This window comes from Phasianus colchicus, chromosome 5 (genome assembly GCF_987193195.1).
Source record: "Phasianus colchicus chromosome 5, bPhaCol1.hap1.1, whole genome shotgun sequence".
Taxonomy (NCBI): Eukaryota; Metazoa; Chordata; class Aves; order Galliformes; family Phasianidae; genus Phasianus; species Phasianus colchicus.
Genome location: NC_143440.1, coordinates 28,430,933 through 28,458,864, shown reverse-complemented (window position 1 = coordinate 28,458,864; position 27,932 = coordinate 28,430,933). Strand labels below are relative to the sequence as shown.

The 27,932-nt window shown below is 45.1% G+C and overlaps 2 protein-coding genes across 11 annotated transcripts in view; one reads left to right on the top strand and one right to left on the bottom strand.

The window, feature by feature from the left end:
- The window catches only part of MAP3K9 (mitogen-activated protein kinase kinase kinase 9), a 122,928-nt gene that overhangs the window by 17,988 nt on the left and 77,008 nt on the right, over positions 1-27,932 (bottom strand). For 4 of the 10 annotated variants that reach the window (XR_016466891.1, XR_016466890.1, XR_016466892.1 and 1 more), the window contains exon 11: positions 12,472-12,597. Coding sequence is in view for 1 of the 10 variants with exons in the window: in XM_090141108.1 (XP_089997234.1) it covers positions 12,472-12,597 (126 nt within the window). In the remaining 9 variants the exon portion in view is untranslated. Of the gene's footprint in view, positions 1-1,269; positions 2,164-2,620; positions 2,760-7,465; positions 7,625-12,471; positions 12,598-27,932 lie in introns of those variants that run through there. The other 6 variants (XR_016466887.1, XR_016466886.1, XR_016466888.1 and 3 more) reach the window with 6 other exon arrangements.
- TTC9 (tetratricopeptide repeat domain 9) lies at positions 33-27,932 on the top strand. Its single transcript, XM_031593631.2, has 3 exons — positions 33-405; positions 22,266-22,448; positions 26,768-27,932. The coding sequence occupies exons 1-3, from the start codon at positions 48-50 to the stop codon at positions 26,845-26,847; spliced, it is 621 nt and encodes a 206-aa protein (XP_031449491.1). The 5' UTR covers positions 33-47; the 3' UTR covers positions 26,848-27,932.

Genomic DNA, 27,932 nt, shown 5'->3' with positions numbered 1-27,932 from the left:
CGGCATCGCCCGCGTAGGGCGGCGCGGGAGGCGGCGGCGCCGCGGCCATGGAGAGGGCGAGCCCGGCGGCGGGGAAGCTGAACGCCGGCGGCCGCGGGGCGGGCGATGGGCACGGCCCCGCGGGGGGCAGCCAGCCGCGGGCGGCGGCGGCGGGCGGCGCGGAGCCGGGCGAGCTGATCGGGCGGGCGCTGGATTTCAAGAGCGAAGGGGCGCAGTGCTACAAGGACAAGAAATTCCGGGAGGCCATCGGCAAGTACCACCGCGCCCTGCTGGAGCTCAAGGCGCTGCTGCTGAGCCAGGAGCCGGGCGGGCAGCGCCCCGCCAACGCCGCCGCGGGCGGGCTGAGCGACGAGCAGCGGCAGGCGGTGGAGGCCATCGAGATCGACTGCTACAACAGCCTGGCAGGTCAGCGGGGAGCGGGGCACCGGGACCCCCGGCCGCGCGTCCCTTCCCCGGCGTCGCGCCCCGGCCCCGCCGCGCTTTTAGCGCGAGTTCGGCACCCGGGCGCCGCTCACGGCCCCCCCCGGCCCTCCCCGGGCTGCCGCAGGCCCCGGCGCTGGGAGAGCGGCGCCCGGAGCGCGGAACCGCGGCCGCTGAGCCGAGGCGGTGCGCCGCTGCCCCGCAGCCGCGGGTGTCCTCCGGTCCGGTCCCCCCGCCGCAGCGCGAAGCCGGTCCGGTAAGCGGCGGCACGGCGGGGAGCCTCCCTCACCGCGAGCGAGGCAAAGCAGGGGAAGGCGTCGGGTAGCTCCGAATAGCGCTGGGTACCAAAGGCGTTTTCTTGCCCCTTAGCTATAAAAGTTGAAGGCAAATATAGCGCTGGCTTTTCGCTAGGCGCCAGTCGCAGCTGCGGCCAGCAGACGTGGGCTCATCCCTCCCATCTGCTCGGGAGAGGTGCTGCGGGAAGATGGAGGGGAGGGCCGGGGATCGGCGCACTTTGAGGTCTGGTTCTGAAGTCCCCGCTGAGCAGCTGCACCCGTTTCTGCTTCCAGGAAACACATGGATGCTTTCTTTCCAAGCCCGAAAGCATCCCTAAAACAAAAACTTGTGGCTACATACATAGAGGGTAGGGAAGGTTCGCACTCAGTGAGGTGCTCAAAATGACAAAACTGATAAAGCTCTGCTGTTTTCAGAAGGATGAAGGGTCACTCACTACCCTTTATATCCTTGGGGAAAAAATGGTGAAAATCAGGACACTGGTGTGTCAGCTGTCACCGCCGCCTGGCTCCTGGCTTTCTAGACACTTGGCGAGCTTTGGTTCCTGTTGTCCAGGGCTAAAAAAAGAGGCAGAATAAAGCAAACCGGGTTTGAAACATCAAGCCAGAGCCTTCTCCTGTCTAATCCATGCCAATCTGTTATGCTCAGTGTGCCTTTTGGGATGTAGCGGGGGGCCACAATTTAGCCCCCATTTATCACATTTCCAGGTATTCCTCCTTCAAATGCCTGTTGAAGTCGCGAGGAGGGAGAGGCAGGTGAGATTCCAGAGTGATAGCATAATTGCACAGCTGTAATTTTGCCTCTCACAGAATTTCCGTTCACCGGTTTATTAAAACCCATTGTATGTGGCAGGGCTTGTTGAGGTGAGTGGAGTTAGGTATACAGAGCCCATCGTACTACGAACAATTCCGCACGGAGTGTTTGTGGCTTTGCAGATGTACTCCCAGGAACACCTCTGCCTGCTGGCAGTGCCGAGGCACAGCGGGGACACGGCAGAAGGGCTGGGCTTACCCCAGCGGCACTTTGCTGCACGCACAAGTTCTGCTCGCTGAGGTGTGCACAGTGCCTGCAGGGTCCTCCTGCAGGATGGTCGTTGTCCATTTATTTGCTGTTTCTGGTTGCTGCAGGGAATTTTTCTCAGTTCTGGTTGTACTTGATTCTGTCAGTGGTAGCCTTCTGACATGAGAAGCCTGCTCCATCTTTAGCCTAGGTTTGAACAGATTTCACCTAAATTTAACTGGTGTGAACACAAAAGGAGATGACAACAGTTAACCCTGGAGGTGCAGGCAGTGTTTTCCCCGGGGTAACGTGGCAGCAGGTCAGGGTGCCCTTTTGCTCACAGCATTGTTTGTTTTCAGTAGATGGACAGCAGAGAGCGGAGAATAGAGAGAGAGAATTTGTCCTGGAGATGCTGAGCAGGGCGTGCTGTGCTGCCTGACGGAAGTGCCCCTGTTGGAAAGGAGAGCGTGCGGGTGAACAAACTGCAGCGCTGCTCTTCCCAGCACAGCCCCTGAGCTCCCACTTAGCAGGAGGATCTGTGAATTAGTGTCTGAAGGGAAGGAGAGGGGTGGGAGGGAGCTCCTCCAGAACTGTCATAACAGTTAGTACACCTTCCTAATAGAAACCTCACGAGGTGCAGCAGCGGGGCTGTATTTTGTAAGGGAGTGGTGCAGCAGGAGCCAGCAGATCCACTACACAGTGAGCTCCAACACCAGTGCCTGTTGTTGGAGCAGCAGTTGGGGTTACTGGATGCGGGGAAGAGAGGAGACACAGGGCGTTCCGCTTCTGAGCACAGCCTAGAGCTGTTTTTAAAATAAATAAATCTGCATTGCATAGTGCAGAGAGCATAACAGCCATGCATGTTAATTCTAGAGAAGACAGTTTTTCACTTAGCTCTGATTTGTACCCGATAGCCTTAGCAGCTGTCATCTGAATGTCCTTATTATCGAGTGTCTTCAGCACCTCCGCTTGCTCTCCAAGCTCAGCAGTTAGGAAGCCCACTTTGGTTTTGCACTGTTGTTTTCACACGGCCAGCACACATTCACCTGTCAGAGATGTTTTGCATGGTAAATATAGATGTGCACACCTAATTGCTTACTTAAAGCCAGACAGAAGAGCACATTAGCTATGGTTATAATGCACTTAGCCAAGTAAGCGGGTGAGAAATACACACCCTGAGGGGATTTGGGAGGATTGGATGGGTGAAGGTTGTGCCCACAAAGAGTACAATTGAGGTTGGTTTGTATTTTATGTGGGCCAACAGTGAACTGTTGTCAGTGCATTTACTGCTTTGCAAAATGTAAAGTCATAGATTCACATAGAGCACCTTCAACAGGCAGTTCCCATACTGCAGGGCAGGGCGGCTCCTTCTTGCTTTTAATCAAAGCCCCAAAATATTTGGTGTATTTTCTCAAGTTTCTGCTTGCAAAGCTATGTGGCACCTAAACTATTTAAGTCCATCACACAAGATTCCAAAACCTGCTGGTCTGTAAAGTCCTGTGATTTATGTAAATTGCTGGCCTAGGATTTTCACTGCTGGCCACCAGTAGTACTGCTCACATTTCCTTCACAAAGCTGTGAGCTGGGCCACATAGCTAGCCCCAGGAGTTTCACCTGAAAGAGATTCACCCCTCATTTGCACAGCCCAGCTGAGAGCCCTACATCCATCTGATAAATGTTACCGGGCACAAGGGCAGCAGCTTGGTCAGGGCTCCCAGAAATCACTGCGGTAGGCAAAGAAAAATCCTACCAGCAGTGCACAGCCTCACAGAATGAATGCAGGGCTGTGAGGCAAACAGTCATTTCTTTATGACTCACTGACGGTCTCTGACCTTGAGGAAGTCACTCGACCTCTTTTTGCTTCTCTCAGCCCATTTGAAAAATAAAGAACAGGAACCACGATCCAGTCCTGGTGGTGCATTCAACCGAGTTTTCCCAAGTCAGTGGTTTGTATTCTTTGAAAATAAAGATGAATGTAGGAACAGTGCCTGCAGAAAAACAAGCTGGCCAAATACCACTCATGTCCCAGTCTCCTTTCCACTCATATAACATCTTGTGCATAGTTGAAGCTAAAATGCCTTTTGAACCACAAGTAGGTAGAGAGCATCTACCTGCTACAAATGCAACCACTATCTCCATTAAATGCAACAATAATTTATTCCGGCTTTACAGCCCGAAGGTTTCAGAGGATCTGTCCAAAAGGATCTCTGCAGAGAGGTGTAAGTCCCAGTCCTTCCAAAGCAGCAAAATGCACAGAGTAAGCATAGTTTTAAGCTTTGTTGTGAGGGAACATTGCAGTGTGATAAGCAAACCTTTGTTGGTTTTCCCAAGCATGCAGAAATACTGGAGCTAATCTTGGCAGGAAAAGCAGAACCAGAGACAGAATGAAGGACGAGGAGTGATGCTGGGAGATGTGAACGTTCCATTCCGCCTCTCTGTGCTGACCAGTTGTATTAGCTTCACCAAACTTTCATTCTTTGAGCCTCAGTGTATACATCTGCATCGATGACCTCTTGGGAGTGCTGGAAGGCTTTGTTAATTACGTGAATGCCAATTAAATGCAACGTGTTCATCTCCATTGAAGTACGCTTATTTTAGTACAGGAGTCCAGTCAAGAGGGCACACGTACTTGCAGAGTATTACAAAGCATAGCCATCCATGTTGGGTCTCAGCCTGGACAGCAAGTACAGCCTTCAGAAAGTAGTTCTGAGGCACTTGGTATAACCCAAGTGAAAATATAACTGTATGAGAAAAGATGCTAAAACTTGTCCGCACTGACCACCCACTAAGACACCTCAAAAGGAACCTCTACTAAAATCCCACCCCAGTATGTAGCAGCTAACAAGTACAGACTCTACCAGGGCACATTGCTGTGGGTGTTAAAGCAGACTTGGATTGTTGCTGGATGTGAAGTTTTTTTACATGCTGCATCAAAAAACAAAACAAAACAAAAAAAAACAACAAAAAAAAACCCAACCACTTGGTAAGGATGCCATGCAGTGGGAAAAAGAGAGAGCAGTAAAGGTGAGCAGGATGTGGCTGCATTTTCACTGAGGTGGGAGTTTCCTGACACTTAGTTTAGATGCATCTGCCCAACCAGAGTGATGGGAACGTCTGTTGTACAGGCCTGGCATGGTCCTTGTTCCACATAGGTGCAGTCAAAGCAGAGAATGAATACAAGTGACTGTGAGGCATTTTTACTGATAGGCCCAAACCCCAACATGTATTTAAATAAGTGAGATTTGAAGCCACTGCCATGAATTAGTCTATACAAATCCTTCGTATTTACCGATTCCCTTTTATTTTGGAGAACAAAATTCTCCCTGCTCAGGGAAGAGTTTTGTATTCACTGAGAGAGTGGGATAGCAAATACTCTCAAATTTGAATATGTCTGACAGCACCTCCCTTGCTGAGGCAGGAGACGCATTTTTCTCTCTATATGTCACTCTTCTTCCCAAGCCTTTTCAAAACTTGAGGCTGTGGTGGTGGCAGGTGTTTTTGCAGTCTCTTCTACCAGATGCCCAGTTGCCTCATCCCTGCTGATCTCACCTGATTGCCTGAAGCAAAGTGTTGCTAAAGTACAGAGTCCTATGCTAGACTGCCCTGAGGAGCTGCAGTTCTGGTGAGCTGAGATGCGTGCAAGGCTAACTGCAGCTCAACATAGGAGGTGAAGCAGGAGGCATCGAAGAACCACAGAGCTTTTTCTGGAACACAGAGCAGTGGTTAATTTGTTTACCTAAAAGCTACAGATTGTTGTCCTCCTTGAGGTGTGTGTTGGTATGCTTTCTGTGAAGTCTGTAGTAGCACCTCTTCCCAGCTTTACTCCGTCCTCTTCTGAAATGCTGTCCTGGAGTTTCTTCCTGCAAGAGTCCCACGGTGAGTTGCAGTGAGTCACAGCCTCTTCCTCCTCCCTACATTTCTATCAGTGATGCTCTGGAGATGGTTCAGGTGGTTCAACAAAGCCTCATGTGAAAACCAGAGCTGGTTCCCAACTTATTGCTAGATACATCCATGAGCTCCATGGTTACCTTCTTTTCTGGGAGCTGGGCCACTTTTCTGTGGTTCAGCAGGTGGAGCATCCTTCTTTTCCTCCTGTTCAGTTGAGCTGAGACCCAGAAATTTCTAACCTAACTCCAGATTTGCTTCTCCAGTCGTTCTTCCAGAAATGCCTATCAGTTCAGAAGCACATCCCCAATCAGTGTTCTGTGAGCAGAATGACTGATGCTCCAAGTACGGAGGGTCATCAGAAGATTTCGTACTAGGATTTTAGCATGAGCTCTAACACCAATAAAAGAAACTGCTTTAAGGAAACAAATAGCAAAAGAAAAGGGTATAAATAAAATTGGAGGTCTAAGTGTTGCCAGGTCCCACTTTCTTCCTGACACTGTGCCATCGTACAGAAAATAGCATGCAAAAGAGTGTGAAACTGAGGAAACACAATTTAAGAAAGAGGAACTACGTAACAAGGTTTTGAGAAAATTTACTGGCTATTTATTTTCTTCTATGTTCTCTTACTTTGCAGGTGAGAAATTGTGATATAAAAGAAATATATCCGTATATTATAGAATATATATCTGTTTATTAATCTTGATTTCAGCTTACTCCAATAACCATACCAGTGACTAAAACTGAGGGTTAAAAATGTTTTGAAGAAGAGTCAATATTAACTATCCTTAACTAAGAAGTTGTTACTAACAGCTGCTCTGGAATCTGTTTCCTTTTGTTCATTTCTGCACTGCATCTTGGATGGAAAACGGTAAACGTAAGACATTGATAGATGAATGCAGGTAAATCTTCTTGTGGTGGCTTGGAGCATTTCTATTCCTTTTTTCTTTATCAAAGACAGTAGAGTCAGTGCAGTTTCTGGAAGCTTCACTGGAATTGCTGGAGGTAGCTTCAGCTGCGGCAGGCTCACATGAGGTGGGAAGGAGGGAGGAAGGCATATGGCTGGCCCTGCTCCTGTACACCTGCCCAGGAAGCTGTGCTGTGCTTGGCAGCTCTGGAAGGTGGGGTTGGAGCAGAGAGGTCCCACCTCAGCATAACCATTCTGAGATTAGGACCATGCTGGAAATAATCCTGACACAGTTCACGAAGTGAATTAGGCACAGTCACGTTTTCTCTACAGTAACCCATGGCAGAAGGGACAGCTGGGAGCGATGATTTTATCTGTCATAACTTGATGTGCCAGAGCTCATCTGTTATTATCCATAGGCAACAGCTAATGTCATGATCTTTACTTCAAAATCCACTCTGTTCTCCTCACTCTGAAATTCTTGACACACCATCACCCTGAGGCTTAGAGACTGGATAGCACCATCTGCTTCTCCTTGGCTTTGTCCTGTGTACCCAGTTCTCCCATCATGTTTCTCAGCTCAGGAGGTGGGGCTGCTCACACAGTCGGTGCCCTTCCCACTTGTGTCCTTCTGCTCGCCCCCCTGGTCACAACACACACTTTTTGACCCCACAGGCAAAGTTCTGTCCCTTTCCAGGCCCTGTCCCCATTTTGCCAGTGAGGCTCTCCTGTCCTTTGTGTTCACAGGCTCTGCCCCACAGCATCTTGATGCACTTGATTCCTCAAAGCTGATTTTACCTATGGCATATTAGTTCAGGCCAGACCTTTTCTCCTTTCCTTGCTCCCTTTAAATCCCATCTCTGCTGTGAGACCTCCAGTACATCCATTTTTGACAGGTAAAACCTCAGCCTTACTAAAGCAAGTACTTTTCTCACCACTGCTCTGCATTCTCTTTCTTACCTTAACTGGAGCACTGTCTGTTGCGTTTCCTTGCTGCCAGTTGAGGGGGCTGTCATGAAGATTGTTCTGCATCAACAGCAGCAGCACCTCCTTTCATATTGGAGTGGCAGCAGCAAAACTCTGCTAAATCTTGCCGTTGATCTAGTTTCCTAGGAGCTGCTGGAAAGGAGCAGCTGGGTCAGCCAGCCAAGAGCCACCAAACTAGTTTTCATCAGATTGTGATTCTGAAGCTCCTGTAGTTCCCTGATTACAACTGTCAGTCTTCTTGCCCCTGGCGTTGCGCTGACCTGGCCACATCAGGGTCTAAATGGCTCATTTCCTACTTGAGGAAACTCAAGTGAGGTACTACCTTGCCAGAAGTCATTTTGCTCTGTAAAGCAAGAGGGATGAAGGCCCACTTGGTAGAACCTAGTCACACGGTGGAGATTTACTTCCTGCCTCATATATCTGTAAGGCTCCGCTTGACATGCATAGCCTGATCTCAGCTCAGCTTGATACATTTATCTTAGGTCCGGCTTGAAAGACTTTGCTTTTGACTCCAGGCAGCAGAACTGTTTGCTGCTACCTGAAGCAGATGGAAGGGAGAGCAGAAAGTAAGTGCTGGTATATCCTTGTTCTGCACACTCCCCATTGTGGTGTGTAGGAGAAGAAATTTACTCCTGAAAGCAAATTGAAGGCAGAGGAGGTGTCTGGACTTGAAAATTTATGTTAGACCCTTAGTCCTTCTTTTGGCTATTCCTGGGCTGGCGTGACTAACCAGCTTCTACCTCCAGTGTGCTGTGCTATCCCTACAGTCACCATCTAACCCACTAATTCACCCTGACAGGAAAAGCATCTTCATGATATACAGAACAGTCTTTCAGTGAACTGCAGAGAAGAAGCTGTGAAAATTAGCATTCCTCCCCCTGCTCCTGCTCCCAGATAGGGAGTGGACAGGAAGACCTACGTTTCTTCCATTCTTTTAGGTAATAGGTGGGCTCCTTGCAAAAGCTGTAGCCTCTCCCGAACATGAACTATTTGGGGAGGCCATCAGTTTATCTTGCAAAAGCAGAACTGTTTCTGGAGAACAGGAGTCTGTTATTGTAGGATAATTGTCATAAGTCAGCACTAGCTATACCTATTGCTCTGCCACAGCACCTTTTTTTTTTTTTTTTGGTCTCTTATTTCCAGATGAATAAATGAGATCCTCCATCCCATGCCTCTAGCGATGATTCTCTCATCACACAGCAAGGTGCAGAGTTAAGCCTCAACTTCTCCAGTCACCATATTTTTTTAATGCTAGCATAATTCAAATCCCAGATTACTGGCCTCTTAAATGATTTGCAGTGATTAATTGCACAAGACGCAGAGTGCATTCATGTTGCAAAGAAACCAGAGCAGCATAATACCTATACTGGAAGCACAAAGAAAATACACTCACTTTCCTTTATATGATCTCTGTCTGTTGTGATGGGGCTCAGACTGTGGTAGATCAGGATTTTTGCTCATGGGGTGGAGGGTAAATTAAAATAATAGATGAATACAAAATAAATTTTTAAACTCAAGGCTGATTAACTTGAAGCACAGTGCCAGAAGGTATCGTGGAGTTAAAGAACCGAATAAGGTTAGAAAAGAAGGCTTAGGCACAGAACTAATCAGAACATGCGATGCTATATTAGATAGGCTAAAAACTGTAAAGCAAATATTACATTTTCATGCTTGATAACCACTGCTAACTGGTTTGGATTTATGAATAACTCCTGAGATTTTAATTTCCCTTTCCATGTCCGTGTCACATAAATGACTCAGTCATCCTGTGACCAGCGAGCATATTCACATCCTTTTCCTCTTTAGCTGTTTCCACCTCATGAGCTCACAAATTCAAGCAGAATTTGTTGCTTTAAGTCCAAAGAGCATGATTTTAAGTTTTGTATTACTGATCTCCATCCCAAATAAATTTAAGACCATCCACCAGGTCATGTAGGTCTTTTTATATGGTCCTTTTTACAATATCTTCCGACTTCACGGTGTCAGTAGAGCACTCCTACAAAAGCACTAAGGCTCAATTATGAAATGAATTCCTGAGGCATTCCACTAGGGATCTCTATTAGCAGACCTATATGCGTGTCAGCAGAACCCACATCAACTTGGTTAGCCATCATATAATTCTCAGTATATCCTTGTATCTCCTAGCAATATCGAAAGAGTACATGGTCAGGACAGAGAAGTGGATTACTGGCCTGGCTTAGTACAGTGATTCCTGAGTTGCTGGTGGCTGAAAATAAGCCCTTTACTTGGGGTGGAAGTTCCCCTCCATACACTTCTGATCAGACACACTCCATTCTTCCACTGCCAGCAGTGTGCTGCTCAGACATGGGTTATGAAAAGTTCGGGAACAATCTGGGATCTTTACCTGAAGCACTTTGCTACAACTTATATTAAAGAGCAGACATCTGATTAGAACACCAGCCAGTGCTCCTGCACAGTTCAAACCCTGGCTTTCTCAAGCAAATAATGCACTGAATCATCACTCCATTCTTTAGTTTATTCGTTTTCAGCCTGATTTCCAAAGGAAATGAGTCACAAGCAAGCATGTTTGTTGTGCCCCTCTCAGTAACTTTCCAACCTGTCACCTAGTTGGCTTTGATGGAGTGGCAGTTATCTCAAATGTAGTACGTTTATATACGGTATAAACAGAGGGCAAGGAAGAGATGAGGATACTAGAGGCCCAACCATACAGAAAGGTGAAGCTTAACCTCAGCTTGCATTGGCAGGCAGAGCCCAGCCAGGTGTCACAGCCCGACAGAGCCAGCTGTGCTCACAAACCACTTTTCTTTGTACATTTGTTCAGTGCAATTTTAAGGAAAATAAAGTTTTCAGAGCTTTGATTTTTACCTCTCGCTCTTCACTTAGTTTGAAAACAGTTGACTTGGGCATCCTCTGCCTCTGATTGTGTCTGTTCTTGTTCTCCCCATCCCTCCCACGGAGGCCATAAAGGCTGCTTTCTGTTTCAGAACCTCATTAAAATGCAAAGTCTTTGGGCTAAACACACATGATTGGGTTCTTATTTTAATGAAGGAAACGTTCCTCCCCCTTCAACCTCTCCTTGCCAGTAAGTTTTCTCAGCTAGGGAGAGCTCAGGAGGGATAAAATTAAAAATTTCAGTCTCTATTAATTGTATAAAGGCTGCTCCAAAAGTAATGCCTCTTATTTTATTATGTTGGCCTATGAGGTCAGAACTGGATGTTAGTGGTACGGTAGTAGAGGTTGAACCCTCCCTCCAGTATTCCATGACATGTTGTTGCTGTGTGACAGACGGCAGCAGAGGGGCAGTCTGACAAAATAGCAACTGACGTGGAAGTGCGGATAAAGCAAAGGTGTGTCAGTGAGTTCTTCCATGTGGAAATAATGGCACCCACTGACATTCATTGATGCTTCCTGAACATTTGTGGAGACCAAACAGTGAATGTGAGCACTGGTGCATTTCAGAAGTGGCGACAGCAGAAGATAAGACACGTTCCGGATGGCCATTCACAGCTGTCACACCATGAAATATAGAGTGTCTCAATCAGCTCATCTACATGAATTGGCAGATTATGGTCAGGGAACTGTGCACAGAGCTGAATATCTGCTTCAGTGCATTGGAAATGATGCTGACAGCATTGGAATATCTCAAGGGTTGCACCAGGTGGGTCCCACAAATGCTCACATGGGAACAGAAACATTTTCCTAGCCGTGATGTCATCATACCAGCTGTAAAACAGTGGGTCACTCCAGTGATGGAGATTTTTATGAGCACAGCCTGCAGGTTCTTGTCTATCAGTGGCAAAAATTCATAGGTAACAGTGGTGACTACGTTGAAAAGTAGTATTTCATAGCTAAGAATTTACTTTATCAAACACTGTTATTGTGCTCTCTGTATTTGTTGTAGTCTCCATGGAAATAAATAGGAGGCATTACTTCCAGAATGGCCTGCATAAAATGGTCTGGAGACAAAAAGGTAGTGGCCTCAGACAGCCTGCTTCCCAGCCCTTCTTTAGCAGATTCTGCAGTTGTCTGTTTCCCCATGTCCTGGGAGGTAAGGTGAGCTGTGGCTCAGCACTACAGTGCACAGCACACAGGTGTTGTGCAGCCACATCTTCCAGCCCTGCTACGGCACAGGATGGAGCATTAGCTCTCAGCCCAAATTAATTGTGCCACAGTAAGCTGAGCCTGCGGCAGCTGTGGCATGTGCAATTGTCAGCAACCTCATTTGAGAGCCTTCAAGCTGCACCAGCTGCATTTCACACCCCTGCTGTCAGCTGTTTATTCAGCAAACCACACCTAGCAATGGAGGCTTTGCCCTGCAACAGAGAAGGTGTCTCGAGATCTATCAGTCTCCCCATAGATTCTCCCTACTTAAAGAAATACCCTCCTTGCCTGAGTGAGGTTGACAAAAGCTATCTTTCTACTAAGGTCTTTATTTCATTACGTAGTAGTTTTTATAGTTTACTCTTAACAGTTGTAAAATATTTGATTGCACATGTTAGAGCCAGACAGCTGTTGAACTGCTGGCACTCATCAGATGGTTGTCACTCTCTGATATTGCTGATATCTGACAAAATCGTGTGTACTTTTCCCTTATGAAAACAACCCAACAGACCAGATTCCTCCAGTGGGTGGCAATATCAACAGAAGGCCAAGGGAGGAAAGGATATAAAAGACCACACAGCAGTGAGAGAGTAAAGCAATGCAAGGTGAAATACATGGAAAAACAAACAAGGAAGGAGTGGTGAAATAAATAGCAACTCGAACAGCAGGACTGAAGGTCAAACATATCTAAAGTCATGTTGACTGGACTGGACTGGACTAGATGAGTCCTGATTCTAAAAGATACAGACAGGTCAAAGATTACTAGATAAATATAAAGTCAGAGTGAAGGGAATCTCCAGGGAATTTAGCCTGGCAGATCAACAATAAGCCATGGCAAAAAGAAACAAGGGATTCCCATCTCTCCTCATGTGGCTGCAGGAGGAGGAAGTACTTACAGAGATTATAGAATAAAGTGATCCAGGCGTTAAAAGCTGACTGAAGCTCTTGTCTAGGCATCAAAAGCTGATTGAAGTTCTTGTCCCACCAATGGTTTTCTAGGATCTTGCTCCTACATCTCCTGGCTGGGAAATGAAAGGCAGGGAGATCAGAAGATGCAATATGAAGATGATCTCTGTTTTGGCTGAATAAAGATTTGCTGATTCACAACTAGGCATAGATTTTGGCTTCAGAAAATACTCCTTGTTTGCTTGACATCTAGGTTTTAACTACTACCAGCTAGGAATTTTCAGGAAATCAGTGTGTTAATTTGAAGAACTAGTAACTACAGGCACAGGTAGGTTGAAATACTCTTTTCAAAACAGAAGCTATGAGGATCAGATGAAAAGTTATCCAAAATTCTTTGCTTCCCAAAAGCTTGGCCCTTTGGAGGAAAACTTCTGTATTGTATCACTGGATCTGTGATAAAAAAAACAAAACAAAACAACAAAACCCAAACAAACATAAATCACCACAAATTTGCCTTAAAGTAACTTAAGAATCATTTTGAAGTCATGAACACTTCTGAAGCATTCTTGAAAATTCAAAAAGTCTGAGATGTAGGAACTCTAACCCAAAACACATCAAAGGCAGAAGTCATTCATGTCTGCTGTTACTAAGTGCATATGTGTTCAGAAGTCTAGGTTGGAGGGTGTCACAGCAACCTCCTTCCATAGAATTCTGAACGAGTGGGCTACATGGTGGCCTTTGGGAGAAGCAAGTTTGTGCTCCAACTGTGACAGCACGATCAGTAACCAGATTGTGGAGCTGGACAGAAATCTATGCTCAAGCGTGGTGCAAGGGTACAGGTAATGCATATTCCAGGTCACTTTTATACAAACTGTTCTTACATGCTTCCAAAGCTAAGATCCTTCACGAATTCACTGAGCAGTCTATTAAAGTGTTTATCTTTTCAGTATTAGGAAATTCTTCCCAGAAAGAATCTTTCCTGCTAAAATTTAAGCCCTCTTCTTACTTCATGAATACAAGAAGAATTGATTGCATTCTGGTTACAACCTGCTTCACATGACTGGGCTTTTTTCTTTTTATACATGTGAACAGTGTAAGACTGCTTTCCTTCACTGTCTTCTTTATGTCTTGTACTCTGTCTCTTCCATATCAGTTATTATTACTGGTGTCCTCCTGCAGTTTATATCCACATTTTCTTGCAAGACTGTTACCCAGAATTAAACACGTTACTCATTTTTCTCACAAACTTCTTTTTACGCATGCTGGTGTGTATTTTTTTTCATTAATGGTATTGCCTTGTTGACTGATGTGATGTGGGTTACCCAGATCAGTTTCTGCAGAATTGTCCTTCAAAGAGTAGCTTTCCCCCATACCAGCGTGAGTTGTTTTGTTTTCTGCCTAATTTTAGCACCTTTCACCAGCCCCTTCCAGATTGCATCTTGTTTTTGTTCTGACACTGCTCCAGTCTGTGGGGATGCTTTGGACTTCTAGCCCTGCCTTCCAATACATCCCAGCATCTCCTCACATCTTGGTGTTATATGAAAATTCACAAGGCATTCTGCAGTCTGTCATTTAGATTTTTATTGAAAATACCAAATACCAGGGGATCTAGGACAGATCAGTGCAGAACACTACTAAATACTGCCTTCCTCTTTGATAACAAAGTTAAGTGTATTCATTTAGATCGCTCTCCTTCACTTTGCTTAAGAAAATGTCACTAGAATTTGCCATTTGACTAGTGTAAAAGCCAAGATGTGTAACATCCACTGTTTCTCCTTTATCTTCAAGATTGATCACCCTATCGCAGACTGAAATTAAAGTGATTTGTTCTGACAGCTCACATTAGCTGTTACTTATCTCCTAGTTATCAGCCCTGTGCTTTCCAAGCCCCTAGAAGGGATAGCAGTAGGTGGAGTCCTAGGGTGGGCTGCTAGCCACAAAAATCCTGATGCACCAGATTTAGCAGCTCCTTTGAGAGCTGCTAGATGCCTGTTAGTGCGTATGATGGTGGAAACATCTGAATTCTTTAGTCACTAAGGTCTCTATTCTGGATGTACTCTTGTACTGGTCCTCCTGGAAAAGGTAGGAAGTACTCAGAAGCAGCAGAGAACTGAAGAAAACCAGGCTCTGCCTTGGAAGGAAAGCATGGTCAAGAAAGCAGAAAGGGAAGGAACAATTGGCACCTGTCTATGAGTTGAGAGTCAGGCTAAGAAGAGGAAGGCAGCTTGGAAGAGGTGACTCGTTGGGCACTCCAAATATTTGTCGATCATTTAGCATGAATTCCTCCCTACAGAGAGAAACAACCTGTCATACAGTTTGGATTTTAATTATCCACACATTTCCCTGCAAGAAGAAACATACAGGTATATTTAGGGCTTTGTGGTACCTGGAGATGAATAAATGAGAACCGTAGGCTGGAAAGTTGTACTGTCATTCTCATATTCCCTTCTCACCCCATGAAGGGTGTTCAGGAACTAGGAGTCAGCTGATCAGATTATTGCCAGACATTATCAAGCTGTCTATAATTAGTTTCTTACTGGTGAGAAGCCAGAAAATCCTCTTTGTTTGCAAGCTTGGACTATAGAGAAAAGAAAAATATTTAATGGAAGAGATTGTCTGGAGACTGTAGATTCTAATTAGCATCTCAGCCCTGTAGTGAAACTGTATGCAACATTTCTCTGAAAAAGATGCCACTAAATATCCTCTTTGGAGGGACACTGGGTTGCATTCTTGAATGGCAAAGCTCACACGGGTTTGGTGCAAATATGGATGCCTAACAGCCTGCTCTGTTCTCTCAGCATAGGTTTCATACGTTCCCTCATATTATACATGTTTCAGTGCCAGTCAGGATCAAAAGTTTAACAGAGGTTAGAGATTGGACTGTGCCATCCATGTTACTTGTGCAGCTTCACCTTCAAGATCACTTACTTAAATTTCAGAGAAGTTTGAATCAAAATAATCCAACAGTCTAGATTAGTCAAGATCTTATTGGGCTGCACTCTGAAATTACAGTAGCTTAATTCCAAGGTTACCTTCAGTCTCTGATAACCCTTTACATTTAACTCTTTACAGTACATCACCTTATGAAAGACATGTTACCCAATATTGGAATTTAATTATAATCTAAATTACTAACACATGGCTGAAATTTTCAGTGTCATTTATTAACAGTATCCTCTTTAATTCCTCCAGTGGACACAACACAGCCATGTTCTTCTATGAACAATGGTTACGCAGACTGCCACACACAAAGATGGATACATCCATCAGTGGCACGGTTAGAAGATTGCTGTCTGTTACAAAACATAGTTGTTTCTTTTTTTAATCTCATTTTTCTCTAGTTATATTCCAGTATTTTTCCTTCTTAAACACAAATCAAACCAAGACTTATTGCTGTCATGTTTTTCTGAGGAAGAGCATCCCCATGAAAGATGCCGAGCCTTCTGAAGTCAGGGAAGTATTATGAGACTCTCATAGTCTTCCCTATTTGAGTTCTGTATGCAATAGGAAGACAAAACCTGCTCAATGATACATCAAGGTCTTAATCATATGTCAGAATACAACCCTGAAGTGGTTATATCAAAGCATCAATCGCATGTTTTCTAAAATAGAACAAGAATATGTTCCATCTCTCTGTGATTTAAACAGATTTTAAGTGAGTTGTTGGCTGCTATACTTAGGGTGAGATCATGTCAGAAAGTAAAGTATTTTGCAGAGTTTAATCATGGTTATTTCTGGGAACAACACTGTGAGTTCGTGAAATACGCATTGAGATTGTATTGGTTGGAATACTTAGCACTTGCTAAGAAGTAATAATCCACGCTTAGGCTGTTAAACTCCAGTGGTAGAACCAAGAATAAATGCAGTAAAAAAAGAATATCCATGTCAGGCTCGAGCAGTAATGGGTTAGTTAGCTACTTCTCTCTGCTCTGCAGCCAGCCCAATTGATACTTGCTGGTTTGGTTTTTTTGTTTGTTTTGAATCAGTGAATGTTGTAGAGCAGTCATTTGTCCTGCTTGCTTCATTGTAAACTCACCAAAGTGAATAAAATACACTTTCAGTGGTTTGTTTTGGTTTGGTTTGCTTTTTTTTTTTTTTGAAGTCAAATCTCAGTTTCCCTAGATTTTTAACCTAAGGAGAGGAAAACAAGTTATTTGGATTCAAACTTCTCATGTGGCTGTCTGATAATGGCTCATCCCCAGGACTGACTCTTAGCTCTGCCACAGAACACCTGCTCTTGTCTCCAGGGGATATTTGCAAAGGCCAGCTTTCAGGCATTGCAGAATAGTATCCCTCAGCGAGGACAGTGAATAGAAAAAGATGATTCAGAGCAAGAATGCAAAGGTGGGTAATTTGTCTGCTAGAGGAGGTGCTGTCGTGCAGGGAGACTATTCACCTGTGCTTGAATTACAGCAATGTAAATGCTTCTCCTGGTACCCAGACTAGCTTGTCCTGTGCCTTTATATCCTCAGCACCTTGTCCCAAACTTATTTCCAGTTCCGTGCCCAGTCTTTGCCTTCTCAGCAGAGTTCACCTACCCACCCATAAACCCCTTTCTCCACCCCTGCAGTTTTTCCTCCATCCCCTCACAGCTCTCAGCCCCTGCCCCCTTGCCTCACCAGCATCAGTCTTTCTTTGTCATAAGTAAGACAGTTTATCTCTGTTTGGTTTCCACTTTCTGCAATTCTTTCTTCTCTTATTGGCTCACTGATAATGAGATTTTTCCTGCTCTCTAAGTTGCCAAATCCCTACTTTTTCCTAGACTGGATTGTGTCCAAGGTAGACAAAATATTAAAAAATTTAGGTACCAAAATCTAAGGCACCTCTGAGTACATTAAAGCCATACTCTTTTGGTTTTATTTTCAGAAAGTTATTGGTTGGCCAGCTCCATAACACCCCAGGGATAACAGAAGGCACCTGCTTGACACAAATGATATCTGCCAGATTTCAGATTGCAAAGCCAAATGATGAGAGGACATGAGACAAATCCAAAGAGACAGTCACCAGAGACCTTTAACAAGGGAAAAGTAAGATGTGTTTCCCTAATCTGCTTTTCAAAAATACCTAAACAGCTTTGGCTGACATTTCCCAAAAGCAGACATTACATATGGAATATTTTAGTACAAAAACTTACAAGACCAACAGAGTTGTAGGTGATTCTCATCTACAATGGAAGCAAAGCAATCTAAGGCAGAGGTACCAGCAAACTGCAGACAGGGCTGGACTTTGTGAAATATGAATTGAAAGCTGAGACATCCCTGAAGGGCCAAATCATTTTCATTCCCTGGAAAAGCTGTAAATGGAATTTTCGTTTTGAGTAACACAATGCACTGAACTGAAGGAGTGTGCCACAGGGTAGGCATATGTTAACACTGCACAGTAATTTGGCTTACTTTTCTGTAACATGGATAGGTCTTTAGTTTTGTCTGCAGCAGGAATTTGGCCACTGGGATAAAATTGGCTTGTGGAATGTTCTGGCATGCGGATTTATCCTTTGGCAAAACTTTCCAGGTACACAAGGCTTTTCATATTGTTGTTCAAAATCTCCATGTTAAAACCCATACATCTCACTTGCAGACTTAGTTCTTGGCTCAGCCAAAATTAGAAGTCAAAAGTTGGGTCAAATAAAGCTATTCGCATAACCTGCAGAGGTTTACAAATAGAAGAGGCTTCTCTGATGACATGCTAACCAACAGCATTTTCAGTTAACTTCACTTTGAAGGCTCAGAGAACAGTGATGAAAGCTGACAAAAGCTTTGCTTGGTTTTGCTTTAGCAAACAGCTCCAGACTCTTCTTTATGCAGGCTATTAAAGAGGAGATGGAGTGAATTTATCAGTTTCAGAGTACTAATGCAAGTAGCAAACACAAGCTGTACAGGGTATCAGACAAAGGTATAACAAAAATCGGTGGTTAGGAGTAGAAGCTAAAGAACCCCCTCCCATGGACAGGGCTGTCACCCACCAGCTCAGGTTGCCCAGGCTCCCATCCAACCTGGCCTTGAACACCTTCAGGGATGGGGCACCACAGCTTTTCTGAGCAACCTGTTCCAGTGCCTCACCACACTGAGGAAAAAAAAATCCTCATAGTATCTCATCTAGAACTCCTTTTTTTTTTAAGTTTAAAACAGTTTCTCCTTGTCCTGTCACTATCAGTCCACGTACAGGTCAGCCTCTCTCCAACTTATAAGCTCTCTTGTAGGATTCTATGATTCGCTTCAAGTACTGGAACATCATGATGAGGTCTCTCTGCAGCCTTCTTTTCTCCAGGCTGAACAATCCCAACTGCCTCAGCCTGTTTTTGTAGGAGAGGTGCTCCATGACCATTTCTGTGGCCCTCCTCTGAACTCACTCCAACAGCTCCACATCTCTTTTGCGTTGGGGTCCCCACACCTGGACATAGTACTCCAGCTGGGGCCTCAAAAAGGCAGAACAGAGTGGGACAACTCCCTCCCTCACCCTATGGGCAACCCTTCTTTTGATGTATCTGACAATACTGTTGGCCTTCCATCCATCAGAACCCCTAAGTCTTTCTCCACAGGGCTGCTCTCAGTGAGTTCTTCTCCCAGTCTGCACACACACACGGGATTGCACCAGTCCAAAGTGAAACACACTGCAACTGGTTTTACTGAATCTCCTTAGGTTCACATAGTTTTAGAAATTAGGAGTTAGATGTTGATCAAGTTGACTTAATAAATCAGGTACCAAATTGAGAATTATATCAAATAAGATGAACTAATCATACAGAGGGGAAGTGAAATAATTTCTAGTAACTAGTAGCCTAACTTCTGAGCTGTGAGCTCAACTGATGCTGCTTTACAATGGTGAGACCCACAGAAACTGAATGACTACAACTGTGGGTTTGCATCTCCCTGTGAAGGGCACCTTTCTAATTGCCAGATTGCTATCAGAGATGGTGCTGTGTGGGACCAAGCCCATTCACTTTCAAGAAAGCAGAAGGAGCCAGATAAACCTTTCTTGATGCAGTCTGTAAGTGAGCACTGTTCCTCAGAAGGATTCACTGGGGGGCCTATTAAGAACAGAGAAGGAGAGTGAAGATGTGTTTTATGTGGTAAACAAACACTTCTAGCCAGAAATGCACGTCTGTTTAGGAAAATGACATTTTCAAAACAATTCTCCCCTGACTGAATTATGCAGGAATACAAGGGTGCCATACGCCTTCCATTTTTGAAAGCTGAATTACTAACAGGCTCAGTATTTGCATTGAATCACAATCCATTAAGGTCATTTCAGTGCACAAGAGCTAAAAGCACACACCTCTAAATATTTATAAGTGAGGTTCTCCCTCCAGGTTCATTTGCAACAGCCACTTCCAACTTTGGTGCTCCAAATGGCCATCTCCTCCAGCATAACTGTTTCCTGCACATCCATCTGCTCATTTTGTTCCGATAAACACGCATCTCTCCTGCTAGCCATGTGGTAATGACTTTTCCCAGCCATATGCATAGTTACTAACACTGCCTTACAGAATCTTTACTATGAACATGAGCCACAGAAAGAACCCAGCTAGATCTCCAGAAGCACATTTCAGCTTATCAATTAGCAGGATTTGGGGTAGTTTTCTTTTAAACTAATCCATGCAGCAAGTCCAGTATAGAATTACTGAGTTAACATGCATTGTCCATCTGCCTGTCATCTTCAGAGTAACTTCTATGATGATGGCTGGAAATACCAAGTGGTAAACAAACAGACTGAAATCCCCCATCTTGTTGCTCTGCAAGGCAGTTTCCCAGGACGTGAAAGACTGGATCAGATTGGCAGTGTGCAGAAAGCTGCTGCCACTGCTGTACATGCTACTGGGCAGCAGACAAACAAAGCAATCCATTTCCAGGGCTGTGAAGCCAGCAGTAAATTTACACTGTCTTTTTTTTTTTTTTTTAATAGCTTCAAAAAAAATAAAGGAAAACAAAGCACAGTCATTTCAAGCTCCATTAGAAATAGAGTGAGAAAAATCAATGTTTGACAAATAGGAAGGGACAAATTCTGGATAAGGAGACGCTACCAAGCTTCTAGAAAGGTATGCTTTTCTTTTTTTAAACTGGCAATCGTTAGCAAGCAGTCAGATGCTTTTCTAATACCTATGCACTTCAATGTCGGGAGCTACTAAAATACATTGAAAGTCCATCCCTAATGCAAATGGGACAGAGATCTAACTAGTAAATAATGTGCCACTTGACCAAACAGACCAGTAGTGGGGCAAGTTTAGCACTCCTTGCTCAGTGCATCTGTACCATAGATTCTCTACAGGTAAAAGGCTGTTTATAATCATTTCCAGTTAGCTGTTTAAACTTCAAATGTATACTTGGGTTAGGAGTGCATTCCATCCACATTAACTGATGATAGGTTCAGACTAATCAAGGTTGGAATGAATCTCTGGAGATCATCTAGGCCACTCTTCTGTCCATGGAATATAAAGTGAGTTACAGAGGAGGTGCAGGGCTTACTTCAGGGGTGCAGCAGAAGGGAGATCTAGAACTGTGTCATTTTTTCTGATCCAGCATTGAATTATCTCGGCCACAGTCATTATGCAAAAAATGAAGTCTGGCTGTTTGTTGGTGACATGTGAACAGTGATGACTTGGATTTCCAGGAGCAGTGAGTCTCCTTGCCAGAGAGGCACTGAGTAACACCACCTGTTAGGGGAAATTTCTCCCCATGCCCTGGCACTGGACACTGCCAGCCTCTGAACTGATCCTTGCAGCAGCATCCTGCCTCCCCTCCCTTTCTCTCCTCCCCAGATTGTGTCATTCCCAAACTTGCCTTGGATTATAGCACCAGAAGAGCTTGTGGACATAACAACTTTCTTCATTTCCTGTAGATGCATGGCTTCAGTGTGTCCTATTCTCACTGGTGTTCCCCAAGACCATCTTAATGCCCAGTAAGCCAAAAGAAGCTGAGCCCAGAGTGAGCGCTAGAGTGAGCCCAGAGTGGCAGTCAGCATGCCATATCTGTAAAGCGTGTCCCTGGGATCACCCCCTAGTTGTGGAAAACTCACCACGGGGATTTTCCTTGTCTCCTTGAGATTTCTGCAGCAATTGCCCTTCAGCACTGAGCCCTCAGCAGGCTGTTTCCTCACCATTGTTTACCTTTCCTTTAGGAAGTCAGGAGAACTGACCTCTTGTGCTAGGCTGGTGCTTTTTGCTAAGTACTGCAACAAAGGTTCAGCACATGTTTTCCCTGCATTATAGCTCCAGGTGCCTCTGCTTCACTAACAGCACATTCCAACAGAGCAGGGCCCCTCATTGATTCCTACAGAAAAACACTATATAAAACCTCCTGCATAAAAGACAGTACATTATAAATTCAGCATCCTCAAACCATTAAGACCAATACCTAATCTAATTTAGTTCCTTTTTCTCCTTCTTGTCAGATAATTATTTTTTGACCTCCTTTTCTGTACTGTTCCAAGACCTATTCCTCAAATGAGAAATGATTCTACTCCAGGCTAAGCCAGTCACTACCACAAGATCACACGGAGGCCTGGCTCCAGGGGGACGTTTATGTTTTTGCTCTCCCCCTAAAGCCCCAGAACAAACAATTTAATCGGTCTGAAATTGCAAAAATAGAAGCATTGGTATTTAAATGGTGAACAATTGGATTTGGCAAACAATTGTTCACCATTTAAACAATGTGTTTGACTGCACCCTTTCTGAATCACGAGTCTGAGTCACTGCCCTCACCTAGGCTACTCTTTTTGCCTGTGCAGATTGCAGGAGCAGAAAAGCAGCCGTAACACTCCCTGCTCTCTCTCTCCCCTTGCCCTGCAGCCTGCCTGCTCCAGGCCGAGCTGGTGAACTATGAGCGTGTCAAGGAGTACTGCCTGAAGGTGCTGCAGAAAGAAGGCGAGAACTTCAAGGCTCTCTACCGGTCGGGAGTTGCATTTTACCACCTGGGTGACTACAACAAGGCACTCTACTACTTGAAAGAGGCAAGATCCCGCCAGCCAACAGGTATGGGAAGGAGGAATGTGACTTTACATTGAGTTCCTTTGCATTTCTTTTCACAAGACTAAGTCCCTATCTGATTTTATTGATTTCCACAGGAATGGACACAACTCACTTTATCCTTAGTCTTACTTCAAGGATTCTCCCCTTGGGCAGCAAGTTTGCACTGAGTGTTAAAAGACATTAGCTGTGGGCTACTGCAGAGGCTGCAGCACAGGCTGGAAGGTACCAGTGCTGCTGGAATGCCATCTTTGTGCAGAAGCAAGATAGGGAAGAATGCATCCCAACCAAAACATTTTATGAATACGAGAACAAAATTTTTCAGTTTAGCAAAACCAGAAGACTATTTGCAGTCCAACAGCTATGTCTCCCAGCTCCTCTGTAGAGGAGCAGCATTTTTCTCTGCTCAGACATTAACTCGAAAAGCATTCATTGGGATGCTTCAACTTGCACCGTGAAGTCAGTCTCATGTTTGTTCAAGTATCTGTCATCCACGCATCCAAAACCAAAATAATTAATGTCGGAAGCAAAGTGATTATATACACAAGCAGCCTAAGCTAGTCAGACCAGCCACCTATATGCCAACCTACCTGAAATCAGGAGCACCATCAGAGATGGTGCTTTTATTTTTCAAAAGACCACCTGATAGTGAGACAAAAACCACAGTTGTTCAAGCCATTTTCGTGAAAAGAAATAAATTTTGCAAGACTTGTAGGAAAATTAAAGGACCACAAGAAAGTCAAACAGAAGCCATGTGTAAGGGAAACCCCAGAGAGCAGCTCCCTCCCACAGCTGTGAGCACAGAGTGAAAGCTGGGTGTGGAATTGGAGTGAGTACAGTGGTGCTGGTGTGCCTTGAGCTAGAGGACGCAACAGAGGTAGTCAGAGCTGGCTGTGTGCAGTGTCCTGGTCCTGCTGGGCTCCTGCAGTGACAGTGTCCTGGAGGAGCACTGGGATCCCACTCCCCTTCCACCTCCTGTACAGGCACCCAGTCCCATCTGCCATGCTTGGCCCCAGGCTCTGGGCAGTCTGACAGCACAGCTGCGCACCCCACACTGCTGAGCAAATGTGCTTAAAAGCTCAGTTTAGCCTATTTACAGCGTGCCCTTCTGCTTTCAGCCCATGCCAGAACCAGCAAATAGGGAAGCCTGTGTAAAGAAAAACAGAGGAAAATAAGAAGTTTATCAGAACCTCAAGGTTAAGATAGGCTCAGATGTGAAAAAGCCTTTCTAGCTGAACCACTTTTTAAAATCTGTATAGTTGTTCCTTTTTTTCCCCCTCTCAGGAATACTACTTATTTGGTATCCCTCATTCCTTCCTGAATGAAAAACTAATGTATTCAACAGCAACGGCTTCAAATACCACTACTTGCTGCAGAGACATACCAGAAACTGTCCCCAAAGACCCTTAACGTATACAAAAACAGTTCTGGCCTTCAGCATCAGACTTTTCCCTTTTACTGTCAGACTATCTGAGGCCATTGTTGCACTGTTTTATTTATGATTATTGAGAACTTGCAAGGTATTCGAAGAAAAGAACTGAATACTTCTTTAAGGAAGAAAGGATGTGGCTGTTACAGCAGTAGGAACCAGGTGATGCTATCACAAAATGTTATTATGTGACCTGGAGTAACTCAGAGTCTCCACTTTCAGTGTCTCCATCTGTAAAAAGTAATCATTTCTTTTGTCTGAGGTTTCACCAAGCTTGCTGGTAAAGCACTTGGTTATCATTACAGTCATGTTCTGCCCTTTTTTTTTTTTCCCCCGTTCTCTCTCTAATAGGAGAGACTGTTTTTGGCAGAAATCAATGACAGTCTCTTCAGTGGTGGCAATTTTAAATGTCAAAGAAGAATTAGTTATCAGATGGTTTTACAGGTCTGTCTGCATAGCAGATCCCTTATAGCTGTTTATTGCCCACCAATAGCGAGGGCTGGGTTTGTCCTGATTTCTTATGCTACCTCCAAACAAAAAGAAAAACATACAAAAGCAGATAGAAATAGTAGAAGATCACTGTATAACAATTCTTACTAAGAAACTGTTTGGAAAGAGAGAAGAAAGCCTCCACTAAGCTGTGCAGAGCACCCTTCCATAAATCGGTGGCCAGAAGTTGTAGATCACCAAACTGAACTTTGATGTAGCAGACTTGGCATACACCTTACCTTCAAGCTGCGCTCAACTTCTTCCCATCCATCTGGTCACACCATCAAGGTGACCACTGGCCAGGGATGCAAAGGGACCATGGGTTGGCCTGAGAACACCAGTCACAGTGCTCTGGCCAGAGGGCCTGTGTACCAGGCCAGCTTCCCATGCTACACAGAAGGAGTTGGCTTTAATGCTTAGGACTCCGATCCCGGGAGCAAAGCTCCAGGCCACAGCACCTGCCCCGGAGGCACACGACCAGCCCTGAAGCTATAGGAAGAAGCAGCACAGCAAAAAAGCCATAGGAACAGCCTGAGAGCCAAGAGATACACTCCTACTGCAGCATCACCATCTTCCAGCATGGCCTGACCAGCCCCAGACTACCCTTACCTGTCATTTACACATCAGTACTTCCACACTGAGAAGCACCAAAACCCTCTGCTCATTAACTTTTAGTTTTGAAAGACTGCGTATGGAGCTAGAGTAGCACAGTATTACTTAGAGGAAAAGACAAGGCTCCATTTTTTTCCACAAGCAAAGTGCTACTCATTACTCCTCTCTAGTAAAGCAACAGCTCTCAAAAGAGAAACAAAACACGTCTCCACCTGCTAGCAGATTTTTTTTTTTTAGCTACCTTGCAATTAGACTTTCTCCCACCCCCTGTCAGCTGCACCTTATTTTGCCCATGGCTCTCTATGCCAGTTGCAGTCTTCCAGGTAAGTGAGGCTGTGCCATCAAAACCTACCTACCTTGCCCCTAGGCCAAAGTACCTGGCAGCCTGCTGCTACTAATCATTGCTGAGACCCACCTTTTCCTGTGCCAGGCACAGAGTGCTGCAGGCTCAGCTAGGTGTGAGTTCCTAATGAGCCTCCTCTGCTCCTATATCACCTGTGCTAGGCTGGCCTCTGACTGTGCAGCCCAACAAAGAGAATGGTTACCTTTGTGATAAGCTATCAGGTGCTAGAAGGGCAGAGCAGTCAGAGTGAAGGGAGGCCAAACACTCAGGACCACCCCCTCAGCTGAATTGCTCCATTTCTGGAAGCTGTGCAACTGAAACTAATTCTGCTTTTTTTAAAAGGCTGCTTTAAGATTGGTTAGGCTGGTATGGAGTGCCGCTGCTCCTTCTAACACAAGTGACAGCAGAACTCCTTGCTTCATTAAGGTTGCCTGAACAGGATAAGTAGCTAAATTGCTGAATTCTATCCTCTGAACTGACTTGGGTGATGCTGGTAAGCCTGCAGAAGGCTTAGCCCACAGCTCCATCTCACCAGAGATGGCTTGGAAAGTCACAATAGCATTGCTGCAACATGTGGAGAGCTTTGTGTAAAGAGCGGCTGGAACCATCTCCCATGGCCTCCACTTGAGCTGAGGGGCACAATAGAAGGGTCCACCTCTCAATTTTAAAGGAAACTTTGTACCCACAACTCATTCGGTGGGTGCAGAACCTGCACTTGCTAGCAACTGGCACGGTACCAGTAATGTGCTCATCTCTTTGGAAGCTCAAGCACTTCTCCTTTCCCAGCTGGTGTGGTGCATGTTGCTGTTTGGATGAAGAAGAGATGAGATTGCTCTCTCACTGTGGGCAGAGCAGATGCAGTGTGCTTCAGATTGATTTCTGAAGCTGTAATAACTTATAATGGACAAAGCTGGCCCTGGTTGGCCCTGTGAGTATAGCTGTGAGCTAAGAACCATTTTTAAATTAATACATAAGTGAAAGCAGTTATTTTTTATGCTTGCTTGCTTCTGATATCACACACCATTTGCTACTATGTGGATGCCAGGCTCTCGTGATAGTAAATCAAAGTGATTGGAGATAGGAGTGACCTTGGCTGCAGAAGCATGAAGTCTTTCTAGAGACATGCTTGTGCAAATCAACCTGTGCCTTGAGTGAATGGCAGAACTTGTGTGTTGTATGCACTGTGCATTTCTGTCCCAGAAATACTGTAAAGAAAAAGATAACTTACCACTTGCACAGGGATCTCACAGCTCTTTACACAGACAAAACAATGTTTCTGTGCCTGTTTGGTTTGAGGGTTTGGTTCAGAGCCCCTTCTCACTGGAGCTGTTCCTGCAGGCAATGCCAGAGCCCAGGAACAGGAGATGCACCACAGATGAGAGGTGTGGTGTGTCTGTCTTTCACAAGAAGTTGTAACCTCTCTACGTGTATTCGTGTGCTCTTTCCCTGCAGATACCAATGTCATACGATATATCCAGCTGACAGAGATGAAGCTCAGCAGATGTTCCCAGAGAGAGAAAGAAGCCTTGTGAAAATGAAGCCGCTTCAGCTGAAGTGCCCAAAGGGGAACATTTCCTTCCCAGAAGCCCATTTGGTGGATTTTCTTGTTTGCTCTGCCTCATCCCCATCTCCTCATCCACCCACTCTCCCTTGCTCTTCATTCAATCTTGGTTTTGAAAAAAGAGACTTAGATGCTGGGTATGGCTGCAACAATTACCATTGCCAACCACGGTAATACCCCTTCCCCATGGCAGGAGAGCACAATGGCTACAGCCAGCCTTGTTCCAAGACAGTGTCACACACCTGGAGGAGGCCATATGAGGGGACCTCTCTGGTCTCAAGCTGACTGCTACTACCTGTAGGGAAGCAACCCCCAGACAACCCCTTCCTGACCAGACAAGCTGGAGAAAAACAGTTTCTACTCTGAGTGATCGATGGAGCTTAGAAGAGCTAAGAAACCAAGAGACCACTGGTGATTTCACAGGGGACAGCAAATGCCTTTTTACCATCAGCTCCCCCTGCCTGCTTCTCCGGTGTGTGCTATCAGTCTCCATTGAGAGCTCACGTGCTCCCAATCCAATTCCAGTGAAACTGTTTCTAAACATCCTCTTAACGAAAGCACAGAGCACCCTACAATACCCCCAAAGCTGTCCCAGTGCCAGAGGAGAAGGCTGTGGGGTACCACAGAAGGCTGAATAGGCTGTCAAAGTGTGGTGTACAGTATGAGGGAAAAACTGTGAAATAATTCATTAAAGGCAAATAAAAATTATTAATAGGCAACAAGTCCAGGCATTCCTTTTAGAAGGGACTTGTGGGTTTCCCGTATCCAGACAGGCAACATCATCTAGTGGGGTTTGCGTAGGGTGGGGGACAGGGACGTCTCCAATCATGTACCAGCTCTGCCAATGCCTTGCTGTGTGGTCTTGGGCAAGTCACTTAGCCTCTCTGTGCCTCAGTTTCCCCATCTGTACACTGGGGACAAAAATACTTCCCTACCTCGCAGGGGTGTTGTGAGGATTTACTAGTTCATGTTTGTAAGTATAGTGATGTACAGTGCTAAGTATTACTAGTACATTGGATTGAGGTCTTGACTCTCCCACCTTGTGTTGGTGCTTCC